General features: G+C 45.1%; 1 protein-coding gene across 3 annotated transcripts in view; it reads right to left on the bottom strand.

The window, feature by feature from the left end:
* Positions 1-27,185, bottom strand: part of LPIN1 (lipin 1) — a 70,698-nt gene that overhangs the window by 39,869 nt on the left and 3,644 nt on the right. The window contains exons 2-8 of one of the 3 annotated variants that reach the window (XM_069495150.1): positions 14,759-14,959; positions 13,426-13,521; positions 10,019-10,326; positions 8,519-8,644; positions 6,266-6,373; positions 2,777-2,906; positions 219-525 (exon numbers count right to left, since the gene is read on the bottom strand). In XM_069495150.1, coding sequence (XP_069351251.1) covers positions 219-525; positions 2,777-2,906; positions 6,266-6,373; positions 8,519-8,644; positions 10,019-10,326; positions 13,426-13,521; positions 14,759-14,950 — 1,267 coding nt within the window. In that variant the 5' untranslated portion in view covers positions 14,951-14,959. Of the gene's footprint in view, positions 1-218; positions 526-2,776; positions 2,907-6,265; positions 6,374-8,518; positions 8,645-10,018; positions 10,327-13,425; positions 13,522-14,758; positions 14,963-27,185 lie in introns of those variants that run through there. The other 2 variants (XM_069495151.1, XM_069495152.1) reach the window with 2 other exon arrangements.

Consider the following 27,185-nt stretch of genomic DNA (forward strand, 5'->3'; position numbering starts at 1 on the left):
TTAGTACATTATCCCCAAGGCCTCCTTTTACGTCTGATTTTCTGAGTAAATTCTGGTAACTAATACATTCAGCAAAAGAGCACAGATTGAACATGACAGTTCTCACAGTTCTGTCTCTACCTTGATTTTCTTGGATGTTTTCAAAGAAGGTCCTATAATTTGTAGAGCGAGGGCAAAGTCCGAACAGAAAGCGAGCCAGGAAGCGCCAGCCTTCCTACCTTTTTTCCTAGAAGGAGAATCCGTCTTGCTCGCTGCCTGGACTACGCCAGCAGAGGGGGGCTTGAGCTCCTCGACCGCAGGGCACAGTGGCGCTGCTGCCCCCAAGGCCCCGATGTCTTCCTCATTCACAAACTGCATCTCTGTCTGAGGCTGGCTCTGCTCCAGAAGTGGCCCCTTGGCCAGTGTTGGTGACTGGTCACTAAAAGTGTCTGAAGATTCACTGTGAATGGCCTGAAAGTGACTTTTATCACAAATTTTTCTACTGTTCAACGGGCTGGATTCTTTCATCTTGTGCGGAGAAGATGACTAGACCAAAGGCAAGGGGGAGAGAGAGAGAGAAAGAAAGAGAGAGAGAGAAGGTGAGAGCACAGGCAACAGAAAACTTGAGTTACTAGGGGAGAACAAATAGGCAGTTAAGTCAGTGGCAGAGACTTTCAAACCTCAAGAATCATCCAGTGATTTTCACACCTGCCGAAGGGTCCAGAAACCAAGAGCATGAGTTCCAAAGCAAATGAACTTTCATACGAAACATCAACTGCCAAGCAGAAGTGAGTGAGACTAGCAATGTGATGGTGGGAGGGACCCACGTGTCCATCAGAGGAACGGGAAGTACGCTCCACAATGAGATATTCCACAGCAACAAGAATAAGTGAATTACAACTACACGCAACAACATGGATGAATCTTGCAAAACTCATCTCTGCTGTCAGAAGTCGAGGTCATTTTTGTTAGTGACTGCAGAGCACGGGAGCTTCCAAGTTGCTGGTCGTGTTCTCGACCTGGGTAAACGGTGCATGGGGCTGTTCACGCTGTGGAAATATACAAGCTACACACTTACCATCTGTGTATTTCTCGGTATATGTGTTATATTTCAATAAAGTTTATTCCCAAATCTAGAGTATATTAAGTAAATATTTGATGGTGGTTGGTTCACCGAGTGGGAAATTAACATTTCCGATTCTACCCCCCAAGGGATTTCCAGTTATGGAATGGATGTATTCAAACAAAAACCTAAATACAATCTATGGCCTAGAAAAGGGGCAGAAAGTAGTCACTTTTCCATCTGATCTCACAGCTTCTATCTATCACAAACAAAAATAATGCTACAGTAGATCTGTGGTTAGAACTATTTTGCCAGAAGACGTGATAGGTTTGCACTTTCACACTGTTTCTCCAGCAACGAATGACATGAATTTGTAAAGACAGCTGGCTGGGTCAGCCCTACAGCTGTGGGCAGAGAAATCAGCAGTTTCCATGAAAGCTAACTAAAACCTAGAGAGGAAATGGATCCACAACTTTAGCCTCTATAGAACCTACTCTCCAAAAAGTCGCCCATCTTGACTCATAATAGGAATGCTTTCAATCTGCATTCACTCACTCACTCATTCATTCATTCATATTACAAACATTTATTGGGGATGTTAGAGGCTGCAGCATCTTCTCAGAGGCTATAGTATCTTCTTGGGACCTTATCATGTTAAAAAAAGAAAGTTTGCAATATAATAATATAATTCAAGATGCTTGTAATACATTGGAATAGGAAGTAAAATTTCTTGAAAGAAAAGATTTCACGTTTTCAGAAAACTGTGTGCTGTAGTGATTATGTACCTGCACGTGAACTTGCTGCATTTTGGAGATGGGCAAACCGAGGCTTAGTGTGTATGTGGTGCAGCCAAGGAGAAAGAATGCAAATATTTAGAGGGCTAAATGTGCCGCACATTTCACACATTATCTCTTTTAACATCCCAACCACTCTGAGCAGCATCAATTGTTTTCTCACATTTTATAGATGAAGATACCGAGGTCCAAGGAGGTCCACTGACTTGCCCAAGGTCACCCTGCTAGCAAGTGGCAGAAGGAACGGGGATTCAATCCCAGGGCAGTCTGCCCCCCAGGCCCTCATTCTCTCCACTGCACTCAGACGCTTCTCTATTTCTTCCGGCGATCCCACAGGGTCAAATCCAGGGTCTCACCAACAAAGATGGTCCAAAAATATTAATGCTACTTGATGAATCAAAGCCTTAAAATTTCCTGACTTTATCTATTAGGCTCACATCTTCCACGACTGCTCTAGTAGCCTTTCCCTCTGCCAGTGCTCTCCTAGAAGTGTCCCTCCGTGAGGGACACAAACAGGGATTCCAGCTGTCTCAACTCCCTCGGCCTCTCATTCAACAGACCCAGCATCCAAGTCTCTTTCCCCGTGACTTCTCTGCAGTCACCTCTGATCTCAAAGAAGAACTGGGAAGTACTTTTGTTTGCAGCTTGAAGACAGCAGGATTCGTGTATTTAAGTCGTACTTTTTAAAATTTATTCTGCATTTAGTTGTGATAGCAAATGAGATCCTGAAAGTAGTCCTGCATGTTTAAAATATATAAATGCAATGAGATCTCTTTATAATGTCAGTAATTCTGGTGTTCAGGTTAATCCTTAACACTGTTTCATTTACCTCCAGCTCCTGGCAGCTATGTGTCTTGGCTATGACAGAACACTAATTCCATGTAATTTAAGCTAAGTTAGAAATCTTCAGTCTGTGGCAGAATTGAGAAAAAGGACCTACCTTTGCAGCTTGTGGCAATTCTCCCCAAAGCCAAAGCATTTCTAGGTTACTCTTCGGCACCGTCCTGTCCACAGACTTACTGACCAATTCTGAATCACTTTTAGGTGTTGAAGGCCGGGAAGCTGAAGGACTTAAGAAAACACAAAGCCATGATTAAAGGGGGAAAAGAAACTTTTTCAAATGTTTTTGGCCCAGATCCATGCTCAAATAACCCAGAAAATGCACCCAAGCTGTCACTGCCTTAGGAGCAAGGCTCTGTGACATATCCCTCCTTTGGCCACCAAGGGCCCGGGCAGCCTGTGTCCAGGCAGAAGGTGCCCCCACTCAGGGTGACCTGCCCCAGCCTGCGGCCAAACCCCAAGTAGAGAAAAAGAGAAAAAGAAGTCGCCTAGAAAAGGAGTATCAACAAGAAAAAGAGAGAGAGATGAAAAGAGAAAGGAAAGAGAGTTTGTTCTTACCTCAAAACCACCATCCTTCCACCTCACCCTGAGCTCACCTCTCCTGTACTCTCAATTTCCAATCAAGTGTCTCAACCTCAGACGCCTGCAAAAGGGTCCTGGCCAGCCCTGACATCCACCCATTATAGTCCACATTTAAGATAGTTATAAATCTGCACTAGCTTTGAAAACAGGGAGATCATATCACATGCAGAATGCCACAGATAAATTCCAAGTCAAGATTTCATAAGACGTTATAAAGGAATACTTCAAAGGACCTACCAATTTGCTCAGGCTTATTCCCTAACAACGTATCACAGTGCTCAATTCTCAGGCCGGCTCCTGGATGGCCGTAACACACTCTCTCACCCCCACGTTTTCTCTATTTTAACTCTCAAGACCTAAGCAACGCCTTACTTCTGGCCAAAGTAACCATCCAAAAGTCATCAACTTATGCACAAGATTCTCAGTATTCTAAGTATTAATTATGTACAACAGTAATGACTGTACGTATTTATTACAATATACTAACATTTAATTACTGCTTGTCTTCATTCTCCCGCACCATTTCCTCTAGAGGAAGACAGCAGAGTTCTCAAACAGAGCAGGAAATAGAGCCACTACAATCTCCCTTGACATCCTCTTTCACAGACCTTATCTATGCTCCTCAGCGACCTCTCACTGACGTGCTTGGTCTCTTGTATCTGTTTGAGTTAGATTTTTACTCCAGCTGAATACAGGTCTCCTGGCAGTACAAGGTGGGCTCACGATGACACATCACTTGCATGCAACAGACAGGTGCCGTTCTGGACACACGGACCCTGAATCTCTCTGGCCAAGCCCTGTGGCGCAGACCAAGCACTGCCCCTCCTCCGTTTCACACTGAGGTGCACACAGGCTGGTCCCTTCTCCCTTGGCACCCACCGAGCGCCAATCCATCCCAAGGCAGCCCTCATGCTCTAGTTCGCCTATGAGCGGAGAGGAGGCTCCCCAGGTCCCACGCTGTGAGAGCTTATATGCCAGGACACCCCACTACCAACTACCAACACACATACGTTTACCTGCCCTTTAGGAAGCAGTCCCGTGACAAGGGATGCTGGCCCCACACACGTCTGCGTGGGAAAGCACTCACTGCCTTTCAACATCCCTTCCTTCCGCTAGTTCTACAATTAGACTTTTCTCCAAAGGAGCAATGCTTTTCTGCCACTGAAGCATTCACAATCACGTGTTCCGTGTCAGAGTAATGGGTGACCCAAGTGCTGTGACTTCCAGTGAGGGGCCCTTGTGCATTGTAAGCCTGTGACCTGAACCCACTCTTTCTCCAGGGGCATCACAGAAGAAGTCCACCCTAACTGGCTAACTACCCTCAACGGTGCTGCACCCGAATCTGAAAGTATCTGTTTAAAAAGTTCTTGCCATTATATTTTATCACATAAAATATAACTTACATTTTGCTATAAGTGCTTTGGAACAACAAATTATCTTACCCACTGACAATAAATTAAATAAAGCCCTTCAGACTGAGCAGGGGTCTGCAAACTTTTCCTGTAAAGGGCCCAGTGGCACATATCTTGGGCTTTGTGGGTTACATGATCTCTGTTGCAACTACTCAACTCTGCTTGGTGGCGCGAACACCGCCATAGCCAATACATAAACCAACTGGCTGTGCTCCAGCAAAGCTTGACAAAAGCAGGTGTCAGGCTGGATGTGGCCCACGGGCTGTGGTTTGCCAGCCTCTGCTCGGAAAGAATGGAAGTGCTGAGCACAGTTCTCCTGCGGCACCTCCCAACTCCAGGATTCCTAACATTCTGGTCCTTTCCTAAAAGCCACAAGCTATAGGGGTTCCATAGAGGCATTCAGGTTTGCAAGCTCACATTATTAAAGAAGCAAGCCCTGCACGAAAGTCGTAAGCTACAAGTCCCACCTCTCATGTTAACTATGCCACCACCATAAATGCTGCCCACTTATGCCACAGCAGCCGTTCCCAAAAGGATTCCGCACACGGATACACGTGTACTTTCTGCCACTGGTCATTGAGGGGATTCAGACAGACTGAAGACGACCCAAGAAAAGGGAGTCCCAATGCTGACTGTGACTTATCAGACAGTTGGTTCCAAAATGCCCTATTATCAAATATGACCCTTTTAAAATCGAGGGTTGTTCAGAAAGTAAGCTTACAAGATCACTGACTGATTTTCATAAATAAGGTATTTATTAACCTCGTAATAGCTTTCAGCATTTTTGCCAGCCCCAACAAGGTAAGTTAGCTATAACTGTGTATCACTTTGTTTCCCTCATTTTAAAATGACCTTTCTTCTGCTTATATAACATCTGAATGAAGGAAAAGCTGAGGTTTGGCTCTTTAAACAAAAAGAAAACAGTTTTCCATGTACAAATTAATCACAGCTTCATTTGCTAAGGTTTTATAAAGTAAGCCACTTAAGTCTACAACGTAGGTAGGTCAAAATCGAAGGCAGAAACCTCAGACAACTGCACCAGATGAAAACACAAGCCAGTGACCCTAAACTTGAGATCCAACCTACTAGTCTCCCAAATTCTGTTCTATAAATTCTGTGGAAAATATCCGACTCCATTATTCAGACAGCCTAATGAGCTATTTAAATATTTATAGCAAATGCCTTAAGAGTGGCACCCCAAAAATCTCTTGCAAACTTATTTGTCAAACAACCCTAGACACAAAAGATCATATTCCCAACCTGTATTTCATTATTCTGTTTTTCAAAGCACTCCACAAAATTAGGTAGAATGATATACTTAACCATAATTTCCAGAAAGTCAAATTCAGGACTTCAAAAAAAATCTAATCATCTACAAATGCTTAAAATGAAAGGAAAATAATATGTATAGTCTTCGTAAGTAATTTTGTTAGTTGGTGAAGCAGATTGTAAGAGTTAGATCAACATGTTCACTTTATAAAATCTACAGGTATTTTCTCCGTAAGTAATTTGGTTAATGATAAAATAGACTTAGAAGAGTTAGATCAAAACTTTCATTACTGAATATATTCAAGCGGGGAAAATAACTGCTCTACCTTTCCGAAGGACGGAAGTGGGAAGAATGTGGAGGGCAAGAACTGGACAGACCTCCCTCGGCCGCAACTGCAAGATGAGGGGGCGACCCTTTGCAATCTACCAGGTTACTGGATACCACCACGTGATACATTAAAAGAAAGAAAAAATCATAGGTCAATTAAATTAAATGGAATTTCATATAAATTATTTGGCGACTCTCAACAATGACATTTGCAAGAAAATGAAAATACTTAGGCATCTGACAACAGCGGAGAACTGTATGTTGAAATCACAAAGAAATCAACATGAATTTTCTGAACCACAAAAATAGGAAACTGTCAGAAGACCTATTTCACTTTCTATTTCACCCATGTGCCCATAAACGATTGTCTGTCTTTGGTCACACTTTAGTGCTTATTCAAACTACGTAATCTGAGGATTTGATGTTCTGTGCTATCAACTCTCTTTAAAGAAAATACAAAATTCCAAGTATGGAAATGTGTCTAGTTATCCTAATTTGTAATTCCATTTGACAGTGGTCAGATCTATATAATCTAACTCAGTTATTGTTCTGGATTCATAAAGAAAAACATTAAAGACAGACAAACATGCTCAGGGCTGTGTTTAAAATGTTTCTTTTAAATTCTTAAAATTAATATATAGCATTTTTACAGATTTTTCAACCTATTCATAGTTTCTAAATATCCTACATTATTTTCTTCCTAAATTACTGTTTTTCCCCTCTAGGTTTTATCTCCACAGACCTACGGAAAGAATGTATGAGGTTCTAGAAAGGTATTTTATCTTCACTGTCCAATATAATAAGCCACTAGCTCCATGTGGCTATTGAGCACTTGAAATGTGGCAAGTCCAAATTGAGATGTTCTATACACTTATACACAACAGATTTTAAAGACTTACTATGAAAACAGGAATGTGAAATATCTTATTGACAACTTTTTAAAATTGATTGCTTGTTGAAATGAGAGTATTTTGGATATACTGAGTCAAATGAAATATATTTTTAAAATTAATTTCATCTGCTTTTTACTTTTTAAATAGGGTTATCAGAAAACTTAAAATTATGTAAGTAGCTAATCATCATGTTTCTACCGGAGGGGGCTGGTTTCCGACACAGACAGACCTTGACGAGGGGTCTTCGTAACAGGCCCGGCGGCGCCCTGCGGACTCACATTCACAGCCAGTCTCGGCTGGACACCGGGCATGGGACAGAGCTACTTTTTCTCCAGCCTCAACTTTGGCACACGCTGCGGACTGCTGTCCCATTCACAAGAGTACTCTGATCAAAATGGACCCAGCAGTGGCGTTTTGATGAGACTGGCTTTAGGTAGGAACCCACCCTAGCACACACCAGAGCTTCTAGGGACACATCCACTTCCATTTAGAACCGGAAGTAAATCTAAGGCACTAGGTGTAAGAGTAATCCAAGGATGGCACTGTCATTTAGATCAGTGTCCTCTTCCTCATTAGCACCACACTCCCACGCATTCTGAGATATTAATAGCCCACCCCCCACCACCATGAGATTTCAATGCTATGGCCCTTTAGGGACCACAAATCATTATAATGTCTAAGATTTTGTTGCCACCCAAGAACCAGTTTTATCATCAGTGCTGAGAGTTCACTATTTTCCTTTGGAACACTACTCAGAGGGGCTCACGTATTCTCACAGGTTTCACTGACTTAAAGGCCTCTGGAGTCTTCAGGCGGGCAATGGGCACGCTGAGCAGCGACAGGTCCTCGTTTATTCGGGACCTCTAAGGCAACCTGCGAGTTCATCTCAGGGAAATAAATCCAGAGGAATGAACTAAGCATGGGGGAGGCGGCATCCGAACAGCCCTGAATGACCCCAGTGGCCACTAAAGCAACACAGCTCTGTTTTCGAACCTCACTTTAGGGCTGTCGAGAAGAGCTCTGCCCGTTTTCTCCTAGTAACGATCAGCACTGTGGAATTTCAGTGCTTTTCCTTTCAGTTTCACGTCCAGGCAGCTGAGAGCCATGTTTGCAGATGGATTCTGACATTAGGTAGACGTTTGTGATCTGCACGTGTTCTATTTTTAATCCTAATCTGTACCTCCTATTCCATATTGCATTTTTATCTGGTCCTAATTATTTTCATTTTTTATTTCTATTCACTATTTTCTTAGAGGTGCTTCCTGTAAGTAACTTCAGATCCTCTGGACCAGGACAAGTGAACACACTGAGACACGCGCGCACACACACACACACACGCATGCACGTGAGTGACTTACCTGGGGTTGGGCGACCACTCTCTGTCTGAATTAGGGTATGAAGCTGACTGAGGATAAGTCGCGACCGGGGAAAGGTTCTCCTTAGAAATATCATCTTGGAATGGAGGTATGTCACTAGCCAGAGTTCTGGAGGAAAAAAAATTAAAGTCAAAGATTTATTAGTGACAGATTCATAATAAAGTTGACTTCCAATTTTTTTCTTGATTATCTCTAAGTGCTTCGTGTATTAACATGACCTCTTTTTAAGCAGCCAAGCATATTCCAAGCAAAGAAGAGGGGAAAACTGAGACACAGGTACATATAAATGTGTTCGTGTGTTTACGCTTGGGTTTGAAATGATTGGTCTCAGCAGTGGACTTAGACGTGCACACAATGCTCACACGGCTGGCTACGCCCCTGGTGGCACCTTACCACTGCCCTGCGGATTTCACATTCCAGAAGGCTGGGAGGTAGATCCACCCAGAACCGGACCCAGGGTGGTATAAAACCCTCGCCAGGGACAGGCAGAGCTGCCAAATAACTCAGTGACCACCATACACATATCACCTAGCAAAAGCAATAAATGACATCAACCAGAAGTACCTTATGACCACAAAACTACCTCGTTTCAGGTATATGCAGACTCACCTGAAATACTTATCACTAAATTCTGGAATTAAAAGACATGCAGGGAAGACAATTATGAGAAGCCCAAATGCCCCGTTTCAGAGCCCACAGCAGATTAGGGGCTGCAGTTAGGGAAAGCAACGTTGCCAACTGATCTTTACTTTTAGCCAGAAAAAATATATATATTCTATTCTGAAAAATGAAGCCAGGGGATACTCCTGATGTTCCTTATACCTTATGTTAAAAAGATGTAAAAACAATTACCAAAAATTATAGTGAATTATATGAAAATCTGAAACATCAAATATCCTTTAAAAATTAGTTTTATTTTTTAAAACTGGCATTTCTCCATCAAAATAGTCATACATAACAAACAGAATTTCACTATACTGTGAAAAGTAAAGGAGAACAGAACAAAATGTCCATTAAACTTTGGGCCTAATCAAAATTAAAAGGAAAAAGTTGGCTTGCAGAGAAAACTAAGCATGTTCTACGTTCCTTTTTAACCCTAAGTCTATCCCATATCAGCCCCTCTGTCTCAATAAGCCCAACTTCTATGTACATAGTTGGTACCTGAATAAGAATAAAGAGGTTCTAAGAAAATGGTTTCGGTCATGAACTATTAGTCTGTTCCATTCCTGTTCCTGACTCTATCCCAGACTTCCAGAGTGACCAGCCAGGGAGGTCTGGCCTCCCCAGCTGTCCCTCAGCAGTATAAGCCGCAACAAATCTTTACGCCACTACAAGATTGGGTCCACGTGATCCCAAAATTCGGTCTAAAAACGCATAACTGAAGAATGTGAAGAATGAGAAATTCAGAAAAAAAATAAGAGTTTATAAAAATCATCTTGGAAAATGAATTCATCCAGGCGGCCTCCTGTCCTAGACAGTTACCTACTGCTGTCCGGCAGCTCCGTGTCCTCGTCAGAGCTCATCTCGATGGGGAACATGTCTTCATCTTCCGACGTGTTGATGCTGTCATCTCTTTTCAGGCTGTCCAGCTGGGACTTCCTCCTCCTTTTTCTCCTCTTCTTTACTAAGGAGCCACTCGAGGGGCTCTCGCCGGGAGGTGGCGCCTGGGCTGGCGTGCTGGGGTCCAGGCCTCTCACTCTGTCCACAGAGTTCCTTTTCAGCTGGCATCCCACCCTCGAAGCTCCTTCTGACAGGATGGGGGAGGTGGCCAGGTACATGGGGATCACTTCCTGAGGGAGAGAACACATTTTCAAAACGGAGCCGTTCATTTTCGTGTGAGGAGCAGGGCTGTGCCAAAGGCCCTCCAGGGTTAGTTGTGGAGGCCAAGTGCTCCCGGGAGAGGACCGTGGCAGGGCAGCCTGACCATCGGATGTCACAGCCACAGTGATCTGGAGACACGGGTGCCCAGCGTAATGCCACTGTGTACTCAATCCTGCATTTACATAATTATAACAGAGTGAGGTAATTATCAGTGATTTCAGCCACCCTAATTCAACTTTGTCTGAAATATCCAGAGCAAAGAGGGAAAAAAATGGGCTTTGAGTCATCAGATTATGCTGGGAAGTGGATTCAGTTTTGCACTTCAGGGAGGGTGTGGGAGGGTGAGAAAGAGAGAGAGAGAATGGGTAAATGTGGGTTTTTTTTTTTTTTTTTTGGTCTCAAACACTGTATTTTTTTTAATATGCACTGAATAAAGATGGTAACCTCAAACACCAACAAACAAACAAAAGCCAGCTGACAGCCCTGCCCGAGTGCCTGCCCGTACCAGGGCACATCAAGGTATGTGAACATTAAGGAATTAGATATCCACCTTCTTAGAAACAGAAAGAAAAAACCACACAACCTGCCAATTTACTAGTTGTTTGACAACAATCCCACAGTTTTCTGAAAACTTTAGCAACCGTTTTATTAATGAATGACTCATTATGAGAAACTTGGTAACAAGCAGTAAAGAATATACACACGAGAGAGGGGATGCACAGAAATACGCCGCTGGTAGTTCAAATAGGTTTAGAGAGCATCCGACACGCTAAAAGCATAACGTCTAAATCACCCTCAGCCTCAGGCTGGAAGTCACCCGGCTGCTTGGCCAGACCAGATGAGTGAGAGTTACAGACTAGGGTCAAGAACAGAGAAGGGCCTCGGCCATCCGCGGGCTGGAAAGGGAAGGGGCAGGAGCCGTGTGAGACGGGCAAACCCGCCAAGGCAGAGTGCAGCTGCTGTGTGACAAGTGGTTCTGCAGGGCACAGGCTCCCAGGGAGACCACGAGGCAGCTACACGGGACAGAACATACTCTGGCCTGCGAGGCCTCGCCCCACAGCATGCTGGCCCCAAATGCTTCCTCAGCTCTGACGGCCTAACGTCTGTCTAAAGCAGTGCACACAAAGTTAAAAATGCAGGTGTCCATTTAAGGTGGAACTAGTTTCTCTCTACCCACCAGTAGGAACCAATTAATAATTCTCAGAACCTCTGCATTTAAAAGAGAAAGAGCAGACAGACAGGGATCCCTGATGCCAGGGGGTCATTCAGAAAACGGAGGGTGCAGCTTGGGGGGCTGGGTCCTCCCCGACACCACAGCTCTGGGCAGGCCAGAGGGAGGCAGTGCCTGGGACCATCTCGCCCTGAAGCTGGAATTTTGAGAGCTTGGAGCCATACAGAGCTGTTCCTTTTTAGTCATGCTCTCTTCCCAGAAAGGAACTAGTTCAAGTGGATTTCACGAGGAATCACTACATCAGATCCCTTCAAAGAGGCTTCACCAGTGAATAAAAGATTTCAAAAATTAGTCTATCTTGCAAGAAAACATAATGGTAAATCGTCATGACCTTGGATGTGACAAAGAATTCTTACATGTATGACACCAAAAGCACGTGCAACAAATGAAAAACACAGAATAAAAGTTAAACACAAACTTTTTAAAAAGAAAGAAAAAAACAGATAAATTAGACATCATTAAAGCTAAAAACTTGTGTGCCGCAAAAGACGTCATCGAGAAAGTGAAGACAACTCACACAATGGGAGAAAATATTTACAAAATAAGTATCTAGCAAGAGACATGTGCCTGGAATATATAACGAATGCGTAAAATTCAGTAATAAAAAAGACAAATAACCTGAAAAAAAAATGAGCAAAGTATATGAATAGATAATCCTCTGAATAAAATATACAAATAGTCAAGATGCTCGAAACCACTAGTTATCAGGAAAATGCAAATCAAAACCACAAGGAGACACCACTTCACACCTAGGGGAATGACTAATATCACAACATCAGATAACAAACAAGTCCTGGAGAGGACGTGGACCAATCAGAATACTCACACACTGCTGGTGGGAACATGAAATGGTGCAGCCACTTTCTATGACAGTCTGAAAGTTCCTCTAGTAAATCATAAAGTTACAAGTTAGCACATGACCCAGGAATTTCCCTCCTAGGTATATACCTTAAAAAAAAATCAAAATGTATCTCCACACAAAAGTTTGTATGTGAATGTTCACAGCAGCGTTGTTCATAATGGCTAAACAGTGGAAACAACCCAAGTGTCCATCAACAGATGAGAGGTAAACAAAATGTGGAATACAGATACAGTGGGATACTATGTGGCCATAAAAAGTAACAAAGTATTAATACATACTGCAACCTGGATGAACCTTGAAACAAGAGTGAAAGAAGCCAGGCCCAAAAGAACACACACTATATGATTCCATTCAAAAGCTCAGAACAGGGAAATCTACAGAGACAGAAAGAACGCTAGTGCTTGTTTAGGGCTCGGGGGTTGGGCAGGTTGAGGACAGGGAAGGTGACAGCTAAAGGTATGGTGTCTCGTTTTAGGGTGATGAAAGCACCCTGCAATGGACTGTGGTGAGGGCTGCACGTATCTGTGCAAAAACCACTGAATGTACACATGAAATGGGTAAACTGTATGGTATGTGAAGTACATCCCAATAAAGCTGTTAAAATAATAAAAAATACAAGTGACTTGGCCGCTCACTAAATAAAAACTAGAACCTTCAGCCATTTGAGATTTGACAGACCCCTGTAATTTGTATGCTTTGGACGATGGTTCAAGCCGATGTGTAAAGCCCCTGCCTCTGTCTCCCCAGAAACAGTGAGCAAAAGGAAGCAAGCTGTGTAGACTCAGCACACTCAGCCTGTCTGGCTCAAATGCCCAGTACAAGTAAACGGCCACCTCTCTCTGCCACCATCGTCCACATAGCCAGGCGCCAGCATTACTTCTTCACAGACTTCTGCTGTGTCCCCAGATAGCATTGCTCAGAGCTCAAAACCAGGAAGTTGCCCTGACCCTAACCCTGACCACCCAGCCTCCTTACCTGATCATTATCAGTTTCTTGAACAAAAAATGCTTCTCCATTATCTCCCAATTTCATGTGCAAATCCACAGATTCCCCATTGATTTCTATGTCAACCTGAAGGGAAAACATGGTTAAGAACGAGCCGCCTTCCCCAAAACAGGAAACTTCCTCGGGAAACCCTTGAATCACATATACCCTGAGACCAGCTCACAGCTCCAAACCACCACGGCTGCACCTGAGCCCTGGGGAACTCTGGGCTCGGGAGAGCAGGCCCCTGAGCGTGGAAGACAAAACCCAGAACGGGAAGGCCCCTCCGAGACCATCTGGCCCAGCTCCTCCTTTTCCAGCTCAGGGGCTGAGGCCAGACAAGGGAAGTGACTGGCCCAGGGTCAAAAAACTGGTTAGTGGTAGAGTTCAAACTGCAATCAACCTCTCTTCAGCCCCAGTCCTTAGAAATTACAGCCTGGAACATTCACCAGAGACTGGCTGGGATCTTTGAAATACTCTCAACAAAGAGCTTCCATTTGAACTAAACTCAAAGGACCAGTCATGAGACAGCATTCCAAATTCCATATTAATAGGGGCATGAAATGTATAAACTACTTTTAAGAATTTTTTCTTTAATCTGTGTGACAGATTGTCTTTTCCAAAAATGGCCACGTCAAGATTTCTTTTTCTACATGTTCTCCCAAAACCCGGTCGCTCTCCATCAAGAAAGGCTTATTTCCCCCTCCCCTTGAACCCAGGCAGGCTCGCGATTGCCCAACTAGTAAAGCACAGCAGAAGTGACATCACATGGTTTACAAGGCTGGGCCACAGAAAGATGCAGCGGCCACCTGGCTCCGGCTCCCCAGAGATGCTCACCCTCAACCTCACCGTCGAAACCACCGCCATGTTGTGGGGGAGCCCAGGGCACACAGAGAGGCCACGTGTGGGTGGTGCAGCAAAGAGCCTCGGCAAAGAGCCGGGCCAAGGGCCAGAATCAACCACCAGGCATGGGAGAAAGGGGGGACCCAATGACTCCAGCCCCCCGCCTTTGAGTCCTCCCACTGAGGCCCCAGAGGGCAGAGAGCAGAGACAAGCCATTCCAGCTGTGCTCCGTCTGAATCCCTGACCCTCAGAACACAGGAGCTTGATAAACAGTTGGTGTATGCCACATTTTAGAGTAATTTATATGGCCCTACTAACTGGAACAATTTGAATTAGTAACTGTCAATTCAGTGAACAGCCATTTCCAATGAAGACCTAAAAATCTGGGTCTGAGATAGCAGACAGGTGACAACACAGGAATTTGATGATTTTCTCTAAGGAGACAGCCGGAGTGCCAGGCCACTGGGTCCCGCACTCTTACCACTTTCTCCCGGGAGCGCAGGACCCCCATCTTCCCAAAGCGGACGTGGAAGGGGGAGCACTGCAGATTCCCATTGGGCTGGCGGACAACGATGATGTCGATGCATCCGGACAGCGTGGCGGGATTCAACCCCTTGTAGAGTTCTTTCACGGTCACAAACACCTGGCCGGCCAACTGCCCCACGTAATTCATGGTCTGAGCCTAGAACACAGAAACAGACAAAACACACACATACACACACACAATTAATTCCGGGAAAGCCATCAAGAGCCAATCGAAATGAACTCATCACCATTGCAAAAATGTAGATCACACACTCGACTTTCACAGCTAGATCATTTTGTTTCTGGAACACACTCCACAATACCCACCCCAGGACCCACCGCCCCTCCCCCTGAATCAGTGAGCCCACCAATCTCTGCCTTCCCACGGTCCAGCAGACAGCTCTGACCCCACGCTATCTAACCTCAGCTGTCACTGGGCTGTCTTCTCTGAAGTCCCACAAACCTTGTTCAGATCGTCCCTAGGACTGCTGCCACCTGTGCCTTGTTCTGTCATCACACGCAGGTCTTGCACACTACCTCTTACGACTCTTGAGAAAAGAGACTATTTCACTCAACTTAGTATCCCTCACCATGCCAAATAAAGTAGCTACTTAGTACTGGGGGAAAAATGAATTTTTACATGAGAAGGGAGAAGATGGTCTTTATTGGTAACAACGTCCATCCTGGCCTTTGCCTGCCCTCTGGCTGCTCTCCCCCAGAACACACATCAGCGTTGCTGGGTTTTTATTCAGTAAAGGCTGAGCGAACTCCGGCCAAGGAGAGGGAAGAACACAGCATATAGGCGCTGGCCCTAGGCAGGCTTGGAGGAGGACCGGACGCTTTCACGTAAGTGGCCAGGGAGCCGAAGAGGAGTGAAAGGGACGTGAAAGGCACAACAGCTCAAAACCACCAGGCTGGAAGCTGAGCCCAGAACATAATACGCAGGCGCGAGTGACGGAGAGTGGCAGACCACGCCAGGAGACTCGGGCTCTGTTGTGTGAAACCACTGGATTCTGGAACAACAAAACGACACTTCGATCCATGATGTAGGAAAAGCATCACAGTAAAAACGCACAGAGGACTGGCAGGAAATGCAGCTGATGGCAGGAAGGCCACGGGACACTGCTGGTGACAATGCAGACGAGAAATGATGTTCCCCAAAAGGAGGTGGTGACAGAAGAAGCAGCGGAGGGGACAAGCCGAGAGACACTTTGGGTTCAAAGCAGCAGGAATATGAGCCATCACCATGCTCTGGCCTCTGCACAGCTCTGGCTGCCTGGCGAGCACCGGGGTGCTGCTGCTGGCCCATCCCCACGCCTGTCACATGCTGTCACCGTGCCCTGACCTGCCAGCCCACATCCTGACTCAGACACCTCAGATGGGCCCACAGCATTCACGTCCTCAGCCTGGACCAGCCACACACTCTGGCCTTTCTCTCTCCGCTCCTCCCCACTCTGCCTCAGCCGGCCCCACCACCAACTGTCCTCTGGCCTCCCTGCAGGGACACGGTACCTCTCCGTGGTCTTTCTCCTCTCCGGCCTCTTGTTTCACCTAATGCTTCGGTGGCCTCGTGAAGCCACGTGGTTGCAAATCCCACCTGAACATGAAGGATTTGCACAATGTAACTTCCAACTGCTCCCAAGACCTCACCCGGTCTCTTGGTCCACACTGCTCTGATCCTTCAAGGCAACTACCCCATGGAGTCACATGCGCTGATCCCGGGAGCCGCCTCAGCCCCTGCGCACCTGTGGTTGACGAACCTGCTGTGTACACTGGTTGGTTCTGGGAACTTTCCTGCTCTTTAACTAACTTCATGCCAAAAAGGTGGGGTGGGGTGGTTCTTGAAAAGATATACAATACAAAAAATGATTCTCTGTAACCCTGATACTTCTCACAGTGAATCATTTTATATAAGACAACATCACCCTGAATGATAAATTTAGATGTTTTAACATACATGTTTGTCGAGAGAGGTAAACCCCTAACCCTACTGCTCCGTGCAAGCAGTATTAATAGCACCTTTGTACAATTTCCTTCATATATATCATCATCTTATGTTGACTCTCCAGCAGCCCTGGAGGTAAACACAGCCTTTCAGACGAGAAAACTGCAGTGAAGCAAATGCCCAGATCACGGGGCTGGTGAGTCGCACCACCAGACCAGACACTGGGTCTTTAGATTTTGAAGTGACCTCTATTTTTGTTTTCTCAAGCCGCCTCTCCCAACCCCCATGGCTTCCTGTAACTTAACCACTCTCCTATACGAGCTGTGCTTGTCACTGAATGATGAGACCACACTGAACCCAGGCCAGTGCAGCGGAGAACTGCTGTTGACATTTTTCATTCACATGAAAGAGAAAGCTCCTAACTGGACGGTGTTACCACACCCCTGCTTCCTAGCCTCTCCTCTGCAAAACGAGCACAGCAGCCTAGATGACTGCTCTGAGACAAAGGCTGCACTCCTTAGTCCTTAGCGACATCTTCATTAATTGAAACTGACTGTTGTCCTGCTCTCTTGTCATCAACAACAAAGTATCCCTCCCCCTTTTCAGGGAGCAAAGTCAAGGTCATTGCACAGAATCCAAGAATTTTGAAGCTGGAAGGATCCTGAGTGAGTTGTTTCAACAACCTCATTTTAAAGAAGCCCTGATATGGGACATGACTTCGGCAGACAGAGCCAAGACTCAGATGTCCTGTGTGATCTTCCCGATGTGGTGTGTTTTCCTACCACATGTGATCGGAAGGTGCCCTGATACCTCCAGCTGTGTCTTTAGCTTAGGTGAGTGGTGCTTTGATATCGTGAGCTATCCCCTTTTAACGAGTAACTTCTTTGCAAGTCTGAAAATATCACTCTTTGAAAGCAGGAAATCTTCTCAATAATTCTTAACAAATAAGTTCCTGGGCCCCACTAGCAATGTGCTCCCAGGAACTGTCCTCAACATCTGTACCCTGGGGCCACCCTGACAACTGAGCGCTGAAAATTTTTAAAAAGGGAGAATACTACCACCTCACACCCATTAGGATGGCTACTATAGAAAAAACAGAAAATAGGAGCCCTTGTGCACAGCCGCTTCAGAAAACAGTCTGGCAATTCCCCAAAAAAAAAGGAATTACGATGTGATCTAGCAATTCTTCTCTTGGGTAGATATCCAAAAGAAGAGAAAGCTGGGTCTCGAAACGGTATTTGCGCACCCACGTTCAGGGCAGCATTATTCACAACAGCCAAGAGGAGGAAGCAGCCCAACCCAGGTGTCCACGGACAGCTGAATGGAAAATTGCACCACGTGGTCTACCCACACAGCCAAATACTACCTGGTCTTGGAAAGGAAGGAAATTCTGGCACATGCTACCACGTGGATGAAATGCTGTACGATTCTACTTACACGAGCTACCTAGTGTAGACAAACTCATAGAAACAGAGAAGAGTGATGACCAGGAGCTGGGAGAAGTGAGAAATGGGGAGTCGGTGTTTAATGCATGCAGGGTTTCGGTTCTGCAAGATGAAAAGAGTTCTTTCCGGAGGCAGACGGTGGAGATAGCTGCACAGCAATGTGAATTACTTGATGCCACTTAAAAATGGTTAAAGTGGTAAACTTTATGTTATGTGTCTTTTACCACAGTTAAAATGTTTATAACAAGTGGGAGGGGAGGGGGAATACTATATTAACCAGAACTACTTTCAGAAAGATGGATATTATCTGGTTAAAAAATTCCTTTGCAAGAGAGCTTGGGGTGGACGGGACGATGTCTCCCCCAGGAGGAACGTGAGAGACAGTGTCCTTTAAGGCCCGGGGTGGGCCTGGTCACATCAGGCACCTGCTGGCCAAGGGGCACAGGCAAGTTGCGGGGGGGAAGGGGGGCTCTTCTTTCTCTGCCTCTCCTCCAAGCTCTGTTCGGAATAAATGCTGAGCAAATACTTAAAGAATACGAGAATAAACCAGCTGGCTGTAAACTCCCAAATTTCACTTTCTTCAGTTACCTCTGAAGTAAAAGGCTCAAGGAAGAAGCTAATGTGATTTGCCGGAAGATAAGACACCAGACAAAACCAGCTGCTCAGCTCGCCTCCCCATACATGTTGATCTCCTTACTGTCTTTGTCTTTGGTTTCCACGTCTTATGCTAAGACATGTGATCAGGCAGTGAGGGGAATTCGGTTTTAAAAGGAAAAAGTATCTTAATTACCTCAAGAACAAAAAAGATAAGTAAAACCTACAGAGAACAAAACAGGATGCTCAAATTTCCAGCTGAACAGCTTTAAAGCCACCTGCAATGTATTCACCCCATACCAAATTACTTTTAAACCTATTGATTTCAATCTCAAAATCTGGCAAGAAATAGCTGCTTCACCTGACAGGGTTTTATGTACCACCTGAACCAGGATGCCACAAACCCTACTTCAAAAGTTTCTGAAGGAGAACCCAGCCAAATCTCACAAAACCCTTTGGCCAGACTTAAATTATGTTGTGGATTTTCAGAGAAACTCTGAGGTTAAGAAACATGTGAAAAAAAATTTTTTTTAATGTGGCATCTTCTAGCTTGACCTTGTAAAATAACACAGATTTCCTCAGGTTATTACATTCCACTGGAATACCATCTTTCTAAATATTCTTCCCTAGGTGAAAAACTACTACAGTGCTTATATTAGACACAAATCAGTGGGACAACACAAAAATCCAAAAGTATATTCCACTTGGAATTCTAATTACATTAATAATAAATAGCTTCAACTTGACTATCATCAATTATTAAATATACATATGTGGATATGAATTATTTCAGGCTAAACTCCTAAGTGGACAATTCAGGAATCCGTTGTTCTGCTCATTTATTATGCAAGTGAATAAAAGTGATTTTAACTTTCCTTTCTAGTTCTCTCAACTAGAAGATTAGCTGAGACACATTATGTAGGAAATATTAATAACAGTTTCTCCATTTTAATACCACAGGTTTGCTCCTTGCAAATGAAATGATACACAGTAGGCAACATCTAACTACATGCAAGACTGGCAGAGCAAACGAATGCAAAACTGTCCCAAAAACACTGTTCCCATCCCCATGTCTGTGAAATCTTTCTCAACTGTACCTGTCTTCCTAATATCCTTTCTTCTCTTTAAGAATTAAGGGTCCCACAAGAGTTCCTCAATTACTCCCCTGTTATTTCCAACTTCCTCCCCCAGATGGGTGTGCCTCATTCACTGACATGCTCATCATCTTTCAAACTGACCTCCTCGGCCCTCCAGCCCCGTCAAAGGCATCGCCTCCCATCCAGAGCAGTTGCTTGATAGATATTGGCTGTCATTCGTCAAGTGGCTGAACAGACATCTGTCCACCGAGCTCGGCTGGCTCTCCTTGAGGACAGGGACGAGGGTTTGCTCATTTCTGACATGGTGCCTGGCCCATCACAGGGGCCTGGGAAATGTCCGCAGTCCTCTATGGCCACGTTTTCTTTAACAGTTTCCCATGTCTTCCTTGACTACCTTCTGTGACATTTGCCAGGAATCTGATCTTATATATTTATCTATAATGCTACGTACTTCAGGAATGATTTAATTGCATTAGATCTGTATGGTGACTGATTTCCAAAAGCAAAAGTGCTTTCTTGGTTTAGAACCCTTTTCCACTGGTGCAACAGGAAGAGAAGATACAGAATTTCTCAAAGCTGCCTCTCAATGGATGCCCTGGAGCGAAGGACTAGGGCTCCAGCGAGGTTTACTTACTTTTGGTGACCATTCTGGCAAAACGAGGACAGGAGTGGGGTAGGCAGGAGGATGGGTAAGTCCCCCTTTGTCTAGTTTAGTTTCTTTTTGATTTCCCATTTATTTCATCTCTCTTTCCGACTCTGCTCTCGAGACTTTCTTTCTGAATTAAAGGACATAAACTCACTTCAACCATCTAACTGCGGCTTCCCCAGTAACGGGGTGGCAGGAGTTTAATCTCCAAGTCGTACAGAGTCAAGTAGTTGACGGATGCTGGGCGACTCTGGCCTTGGGAGCTGGTGGGGACTTGTTCCTACACCAAGCAGGAGTTCAACTGTCTCCTTTTGCCTTTCTTCTTTGATCTCTTCTGCATCTGCATTTATATTTTTTACTTTAGCAATTTGGGCAATTGTTTCTATTCCTTATAAAGCAGGTCGTTTCCCTGTTTATTTTGAAATTCTTTTTTGTTATATAGAGGTCCCTGATTCTGGTGACTTGACTCTGGGGACATCAGAGCCAGCTTGTTTCAGTGACCTCAAGTTAAAGGGCTGAAAAAGGCCCCTTGGGGACACAAATAGGCCACATGCTTCCGCCTAGGTGCCCTAGGGTTTTTAGCAATTGGGAAGGGATTCTCTTTTTGGTGACACCAAGTTAAAGGACTGAAATAGGCTCCTTGGGAATAACTGGCTATTTCCCCATGTTAAAGGGCAGAAATAGATCGCTTTGGGATAATCAGGTTTTTTTCCCCACGTTAAAGGGCTAAAATAGGGCCCGTGGGGACATTTAGGTATTCCTGTATTTGCTTTCTTTTTCTGTAAACCAAGTCATCTTGTGCCCTCTGCCAGTGTTCTTTTTTATCACCTTATTTACACTTACTTCTGACAACCTGTCTTTGCTTGCCCTAATACTGAGACCCATCATGGTCCCAGCAGTTGGCTGGCTGTCTCCTTAGGTTGTTTGCTTCCAAGACTCAAACCCCAGCCTTATCTTTGGCATCTTAAGTGAGCTGGATTTATAATGTGTCTAGGCTGCTCGAGAACACGAAAATCTATCCTGCCCGAGGTCTCTTCTTGCTGGCATTCAGGCTACTACTCTTGCTGTTACTTTTTTTTCCCTTTGCCCAAACCCTAAGCAGTTTCTTCAAGTCAGATTATGTTACATTTATTCTCAAACTGAAGCCCTTCTGTACTTTGTGTGTTGCAACATTTGTTTTGCTGTGTTCTCTTCCTCCTCTAGCCTTTGTGCTTTCGCAGCTGCTCCAACCTGGATTTTGCAAGGTTTGGCCACTATTGCCTTGTTGACTGGGAATCTGAGAAATGAGACATCTTTGATGAGCGTCGGAATCAAATATTGTTAACTAACCCTTGTGCTATTAAGTTACAGGACCTTGACTCACGGGTATCTTAACACTAAACTCGGGTTAACTGAAGTCCTGTTTTCAGACCCAGGAAAAGACAACAATCAAAACAAACTGCTTTCATGAAACCAACGCCTGTATTCAGAGACGTTAAGACTCACATAATAATTTCACTTCTATCTAAATTTAACTAGATAACTTAGATGTTTAGCTACCTATAAACATCGTTTTCCTGTCATTATCAGAACTAACTAGTTGGGAACATTTGTCTAGGATTAAGCCTGTTTCTCACGAGCCCCCAGAGGTTGGCACAGGGGAGCCGGCACACCCCTGCGAGCCCACAGGGGACCTCGGGTACCTTTCACAAGGCTGCCTCCCACAGACCGCAAGACAGCTAAGTAACACCCCCATTCAAATGGCTGATAAGAATGTGCTTGCTCTTCTTTTCTTAATCATCGTTAGCATTTTCCTAATAACCTACACTTGCTTGCTTCCTCATGCCTGGAATCAAGTCACTTGCATAGTCATTAACCAAACCTGCATTTTGCCTTAGTTGTTCATGTTTACATCATACTCCCTCCTCCCCCAGGAAAAGACCTTTTCTGTCCATCTTGGATATAGGAAAATGACCACACTGCATTTTGGCTGAACAGGGAATGGTAAGTGCTGTTGCAAACACATCTTGTTGCATCTACGTTAATAATTCAGGGGAGGTAGAACAAAGGACATTTTCCTTCAACAAGCTACACAACTACATAACATCAATAACCCCACTGCCCAGACCATCTGGGGTTCTATTTAGGCAGAGGTCCTCAACCTTTTTGGCACCAGGGACCGGTTTCATGGGAGACAATTTTTCCACAGACTGGGGCGGGGGCGGAGCTCAGGCGGTGATGCCAGCCATGGGGAGCGGCTGTAAATACTAAATACAGATGAAGCTTTGCTTGCTCACCCGCTGCTCACCTCCTGCTGTACAGCCCTGGTTCCTAAGTGTTATGAAAGACAATTTTTCCGTGGGGGGATGGAGGGAGCTCAGGTGGTGATGAGCAGCCAGTTCCTAACAGGACAAGGCCCAGGGGTTGGGGACCACCGTATTAAGGGACATTTGCCCAGTATCATTTGGTTCCTTCCCTTCTTGGGGCCCTTATTAGCTATCCTTCTTCTTTCAATCTTTGGATCATGTTTGTTTAACCCTCCGGTAAAATTTGTATCTTCCAGGTTAGATTAATTGCAAGTCACGATGATGCTAATACAGGGCTTCCAACCCACTCCACCAGCTGATCCAGGACGTGGAAGCATCCTGCCACTGGGCCCCTTAGACCAGGTTTCCGGAGATTTTTACTCCTCCAATGCTAGGCAGGGCCTACACCTGAAAGATCAACAGAAAGAAGCAACAGAAGACAAACCTTCGTCCTTCTACGACCCCTTAAGATTGAGGAGGAGTGTTATCTCTGAGGGGGGGACTGAGACACGGAACTGGCAAGAACTGCCTTGGGCATTGCTGCAGCATTGCCTGGGTCAGGAAGTCTCAAGACAAAGTTTCAACTTACCCTGATAAAAACAGGATGGAGGCAAAGCAAGTTCCAACGTTAGAACCAAGATAGTGAAACATTCATAAATATTCTATGAATCCCCTTCCACGAATATCCTCCCCTGATTTAGCCTATAGTTAAGCCATTGCTTAAATAGAAAGGCAACACGAGGTGGGGGTGCCGGTTCTCTTCTGCAGGGAGACCCTGCCTCTGCTCTGTCTGTGGGGTAGACTGTCTATGGTTTCTGAACAAACCTTGTTTTCACTTCATACCGTCGGCTCATTCCTGAATTCCTTCTTGCGGGAAGCCAAGGACCCACTTGGACTTCAAGTGGCTCCCAGCATGGGGAGTCACTGTCCTGTGTCAGCTTTGAGGCACATCTGGGGAGTTTACTGATTCAAAGCCAACCCACCATCAGTCTGGGATGGGCCTCCCCGTTTGTGTCCCTGTTAGCAGCAGCAGGGTGACAGCACCGCACACAGAGCCGGCTACTGCCCACGGGGCCACCACCACAGGAAGACAGCCACCCAGTGGCCCTCGGCGCCCTTGCTGTAGGGAAGGTGCAGTCAGCTCCCCAGTCGGGCCGTACAGGGACGGTGTCAGGGCCTCCCACTCACCACCCCAGCCGCCTTCCTCTCCGCACACTCCGGTCCGTGTCTCCGCGGCGTGCTGCTGGTGCTCCCCAAGATCACATGCACCTCAGCAGTTTACAAGAAAAACGTCGGTTTTCATCCAAAGTATTAAAAAAACCAACTTCTAAGAAATCCTGAAAATGGTATAATGACCAATAAGACTTGCATGAAAATCAAATTGATTTATAAAAAGTGTAACTTCCTCCTGTAATTTATATTAAAGGCAAAGAGGAGGTCTTTTTTCAGAGCACTGTGGATTGATATTTATCGCAGTTGGTAGGGGTGATAAATTACCTATAAAAAGACAAAAGAGGACGTCTGGCTCAGACGCAGTGTGATGCAGGGAGAAGAGCGCAGACTGTCAGTCAAGCCACCTGGGCGGCAGCCCTCACTCCGCTGTACCTGTCACCCTGGTGGGCAGCCCCTGCGGTTAAACTGTTCTCAACAGAGCACCGTGAGGAGCTGCTTAAACGGAAGATCGTCGACATCCTTGGGAATTCAGGGGCCATGGCCATGTCCGGTTCTTTAGGAGACACTCCTACCCAAAATATGAAAATTCACTAGAGAAGCTAAGAGGTGCTTTAAAAAGCCTGCACATCAGAACAATTCCTGGCAAAAGTGATGAAGCACCAAAAACAGCCAGCACTAGGGCCCCACCACCAAAGCCACCAAAGCCCTGGCTGCGTTAAGCAGGTGAGACAAATATCGAGCTCCTGTAGGGAGCTTGTGGGGTGGCGTGGGAAGATTTCTCCTCCTCCAAGGCCTCCCTCCCAGGAGGGAGCACACAGAATTAAGCTCGTCCGCACAACTGCAGCACACGGCAGATGCTCACAAGCATGTATTACTCCACCCTCGTGTGGTTCCAGCAAGGGCAGCACAGCTAATGCTCTGTCAAGGTGAAGGCATGGAGGTCTCATGATTTTGTGCCTAGTTGTTACGTTACAACTTCTGCAAAAAAAGTCCAAAACTTTCACAAATTGCCAAGAAATACTGCTGTCTTGGAACTGCCAAAATTCAAAACCCCTGCCACAGCTTTCATAACCTCATACATTTTGCCAACATCATCTACCTCTAGAAGATAAAGGTCAAGTTTAAAATGGCCTCAGACCAACCCAACAGAAAAAAATGGGCAAAACATATAAAGAGAGAGTTCACAGAGAGAGTTCACAAAGAAAGAAATGCATTTGGCCAATAATGCAAGAGAAGATATTCAACCCCATTCATAATTAAAGATATTCAAGTCAAAGGAGGCCTTTCGGATGGTCCAAAATCAAAGTCTTTGGTAAAAACCCCAGGGTCGGTGACAGTGGGAAAAAGACACTTATCCCTCTCCACTGGTCCGTCACAAGCTGGGGTAAGCACCATGGCAATGTCTATCCTCTGGGCACAAGCTAGCAAACCCCAGCAACTCTATTGCTGGGAACTGATCCTACGAATACAACAAGATCCATGTACAAAGACAGTAATTGAAGCAGTGATTGTAATAGACAAAATCAGAAACAACTTGAATATCTACACAACTCTGGTTTAATAAATTATGGACTACACACATCATGTAATGGAATATTATGAGGCTGTTAATGAAATGGAGAGAGGGAGAGGTACTCACACAAATATTAACATAAAAATGAATATACTGAATGAAAAAAGACACAAAAATATAATTTGAACTATTTTTATTTTGTTTATTTTTTTTTTAATCTTTTATTTCTATTTCTATTTTTGACAGGGTCCCACTCTGTCTATCCAGGCTGGAGTACAGTAGCATAATCATAGCTCACTGTAACCTCAAACTCCTGGGCTCAAACCATGCTCCTGCCTGCCTCAGCTTCCCAACTAGCTGGGACTACAAGTGTGCACCACCACACCTGCCTAATTTTTTTTTTTTTTTTTTTTAGACACAGGGTCTCACTATGTTGCTCAGGTCGGTCTCACACTCCTGGCCTCAAGTGATCCTCCTGCCTCGGCCTCCCAAAGTGCTGCAATTGTAGGCATGAGCTACCACACCCAGCCTATGAATTCATTTTGTAATAATTACATTTATATATTTTTTGATATGCACAAAAAAATTCTGGAATGAGCTACACACCAAACAAAGTTCACAGGGCTCAGCCCTGAGGACCAGGCCTTGTGAAAGGGAGGAAGAAACCTTTACCTTTCGTCATCAATACTTCCCATAGTGTTGGTTTCAAGCTTTTGTTTATTTTTGTGTATTACTTTAATATCAATTTGTAATAACCTCAGAGAACTAGGAGTGAGGGACAGAAAACTCTGATGCACTCAGTCTCAGCGTCTCCCCATGACTAAGACAAAAGAGGGTGCTGGGGAGACTCCTGCTTTGGCTGGAAGGTCAGATGGGTGACCGCTCAACTCCTCGAGTGTTGGGATTTTGCAATGCTCAGATATTATAATCCCAGGTGATGAGTGTTCTCAGGTTCCTGCCAAGAAACACAAACGGCCTGGACAGCAGTGGGTGCAGACATCTAAAATACAGAGAGACCACTGTGCTCAGCAAAACAGCCCAAGGCTTAGGCTCCAATCCTGTGGCTCTTAATTACCTAGCTCGTTCACTGAGGACTAGACTTTTTTTCCTTAGAAGACCCAATGGCATGCGCTCTCTGCACACCTACAAGAGCCCTCTGTCCACACCTGTGTCTTGGTCAAAAAGAATGCTCTGCTCTGGTGACTTTTACTTCTCTGTGACCTCCCACCCCCACCCCAGCAATTAGAGGGCCAAACACGAGCCGCGGGGTGCTCGGATGCTCAAGAGCGCTGCCTGTTAGGAGACGATATAGCTCAGCAGGTAAGAGCACAGGCTTTGGAGACAGTCAAATCCCAGCCCTCCCTCTCACTAACCCCATGACCATGGGCAGGTTACTAACCTCTCTGCATTTCAGTTTCGCATCCATAAAATGGGGATGACGTCAGCAGAACCCACCCACAGGACTGTTGTGAGGTAGTATGCATAGAGTCCTTTCCAATGTGCATGCACCAAATGAAACCAGGTGCTAAACCTGTGGCTCTAGACACAGGCTCTGGACTTTGAATGCAGTCTGTTGAGAGTGCTTTGTATGTTATCACCTGTTAAACTGCACAGAGGCAAAGAACATTATTGGTTAAAATTAATACAGAAATACTAGAAGGCTGTGTTAACATTCCACTAGGGAT

The sequence above is a fragment of the Eulemur rufifrons genome, chromosome 19 (assembly GCF_041146395.1).
Source record: "Eulemur rufifrons isolate Redbay chromosome 19, OSU_ERuf_1, whole genome shotgun sequence".
NCBI classification, from domain to species: domain Eukaryota; kingdom Metazoa; phylum Chordata; class Mammalia; order Primates; family Lemuridae; genus Eulemur; species Eulemur rufifrons.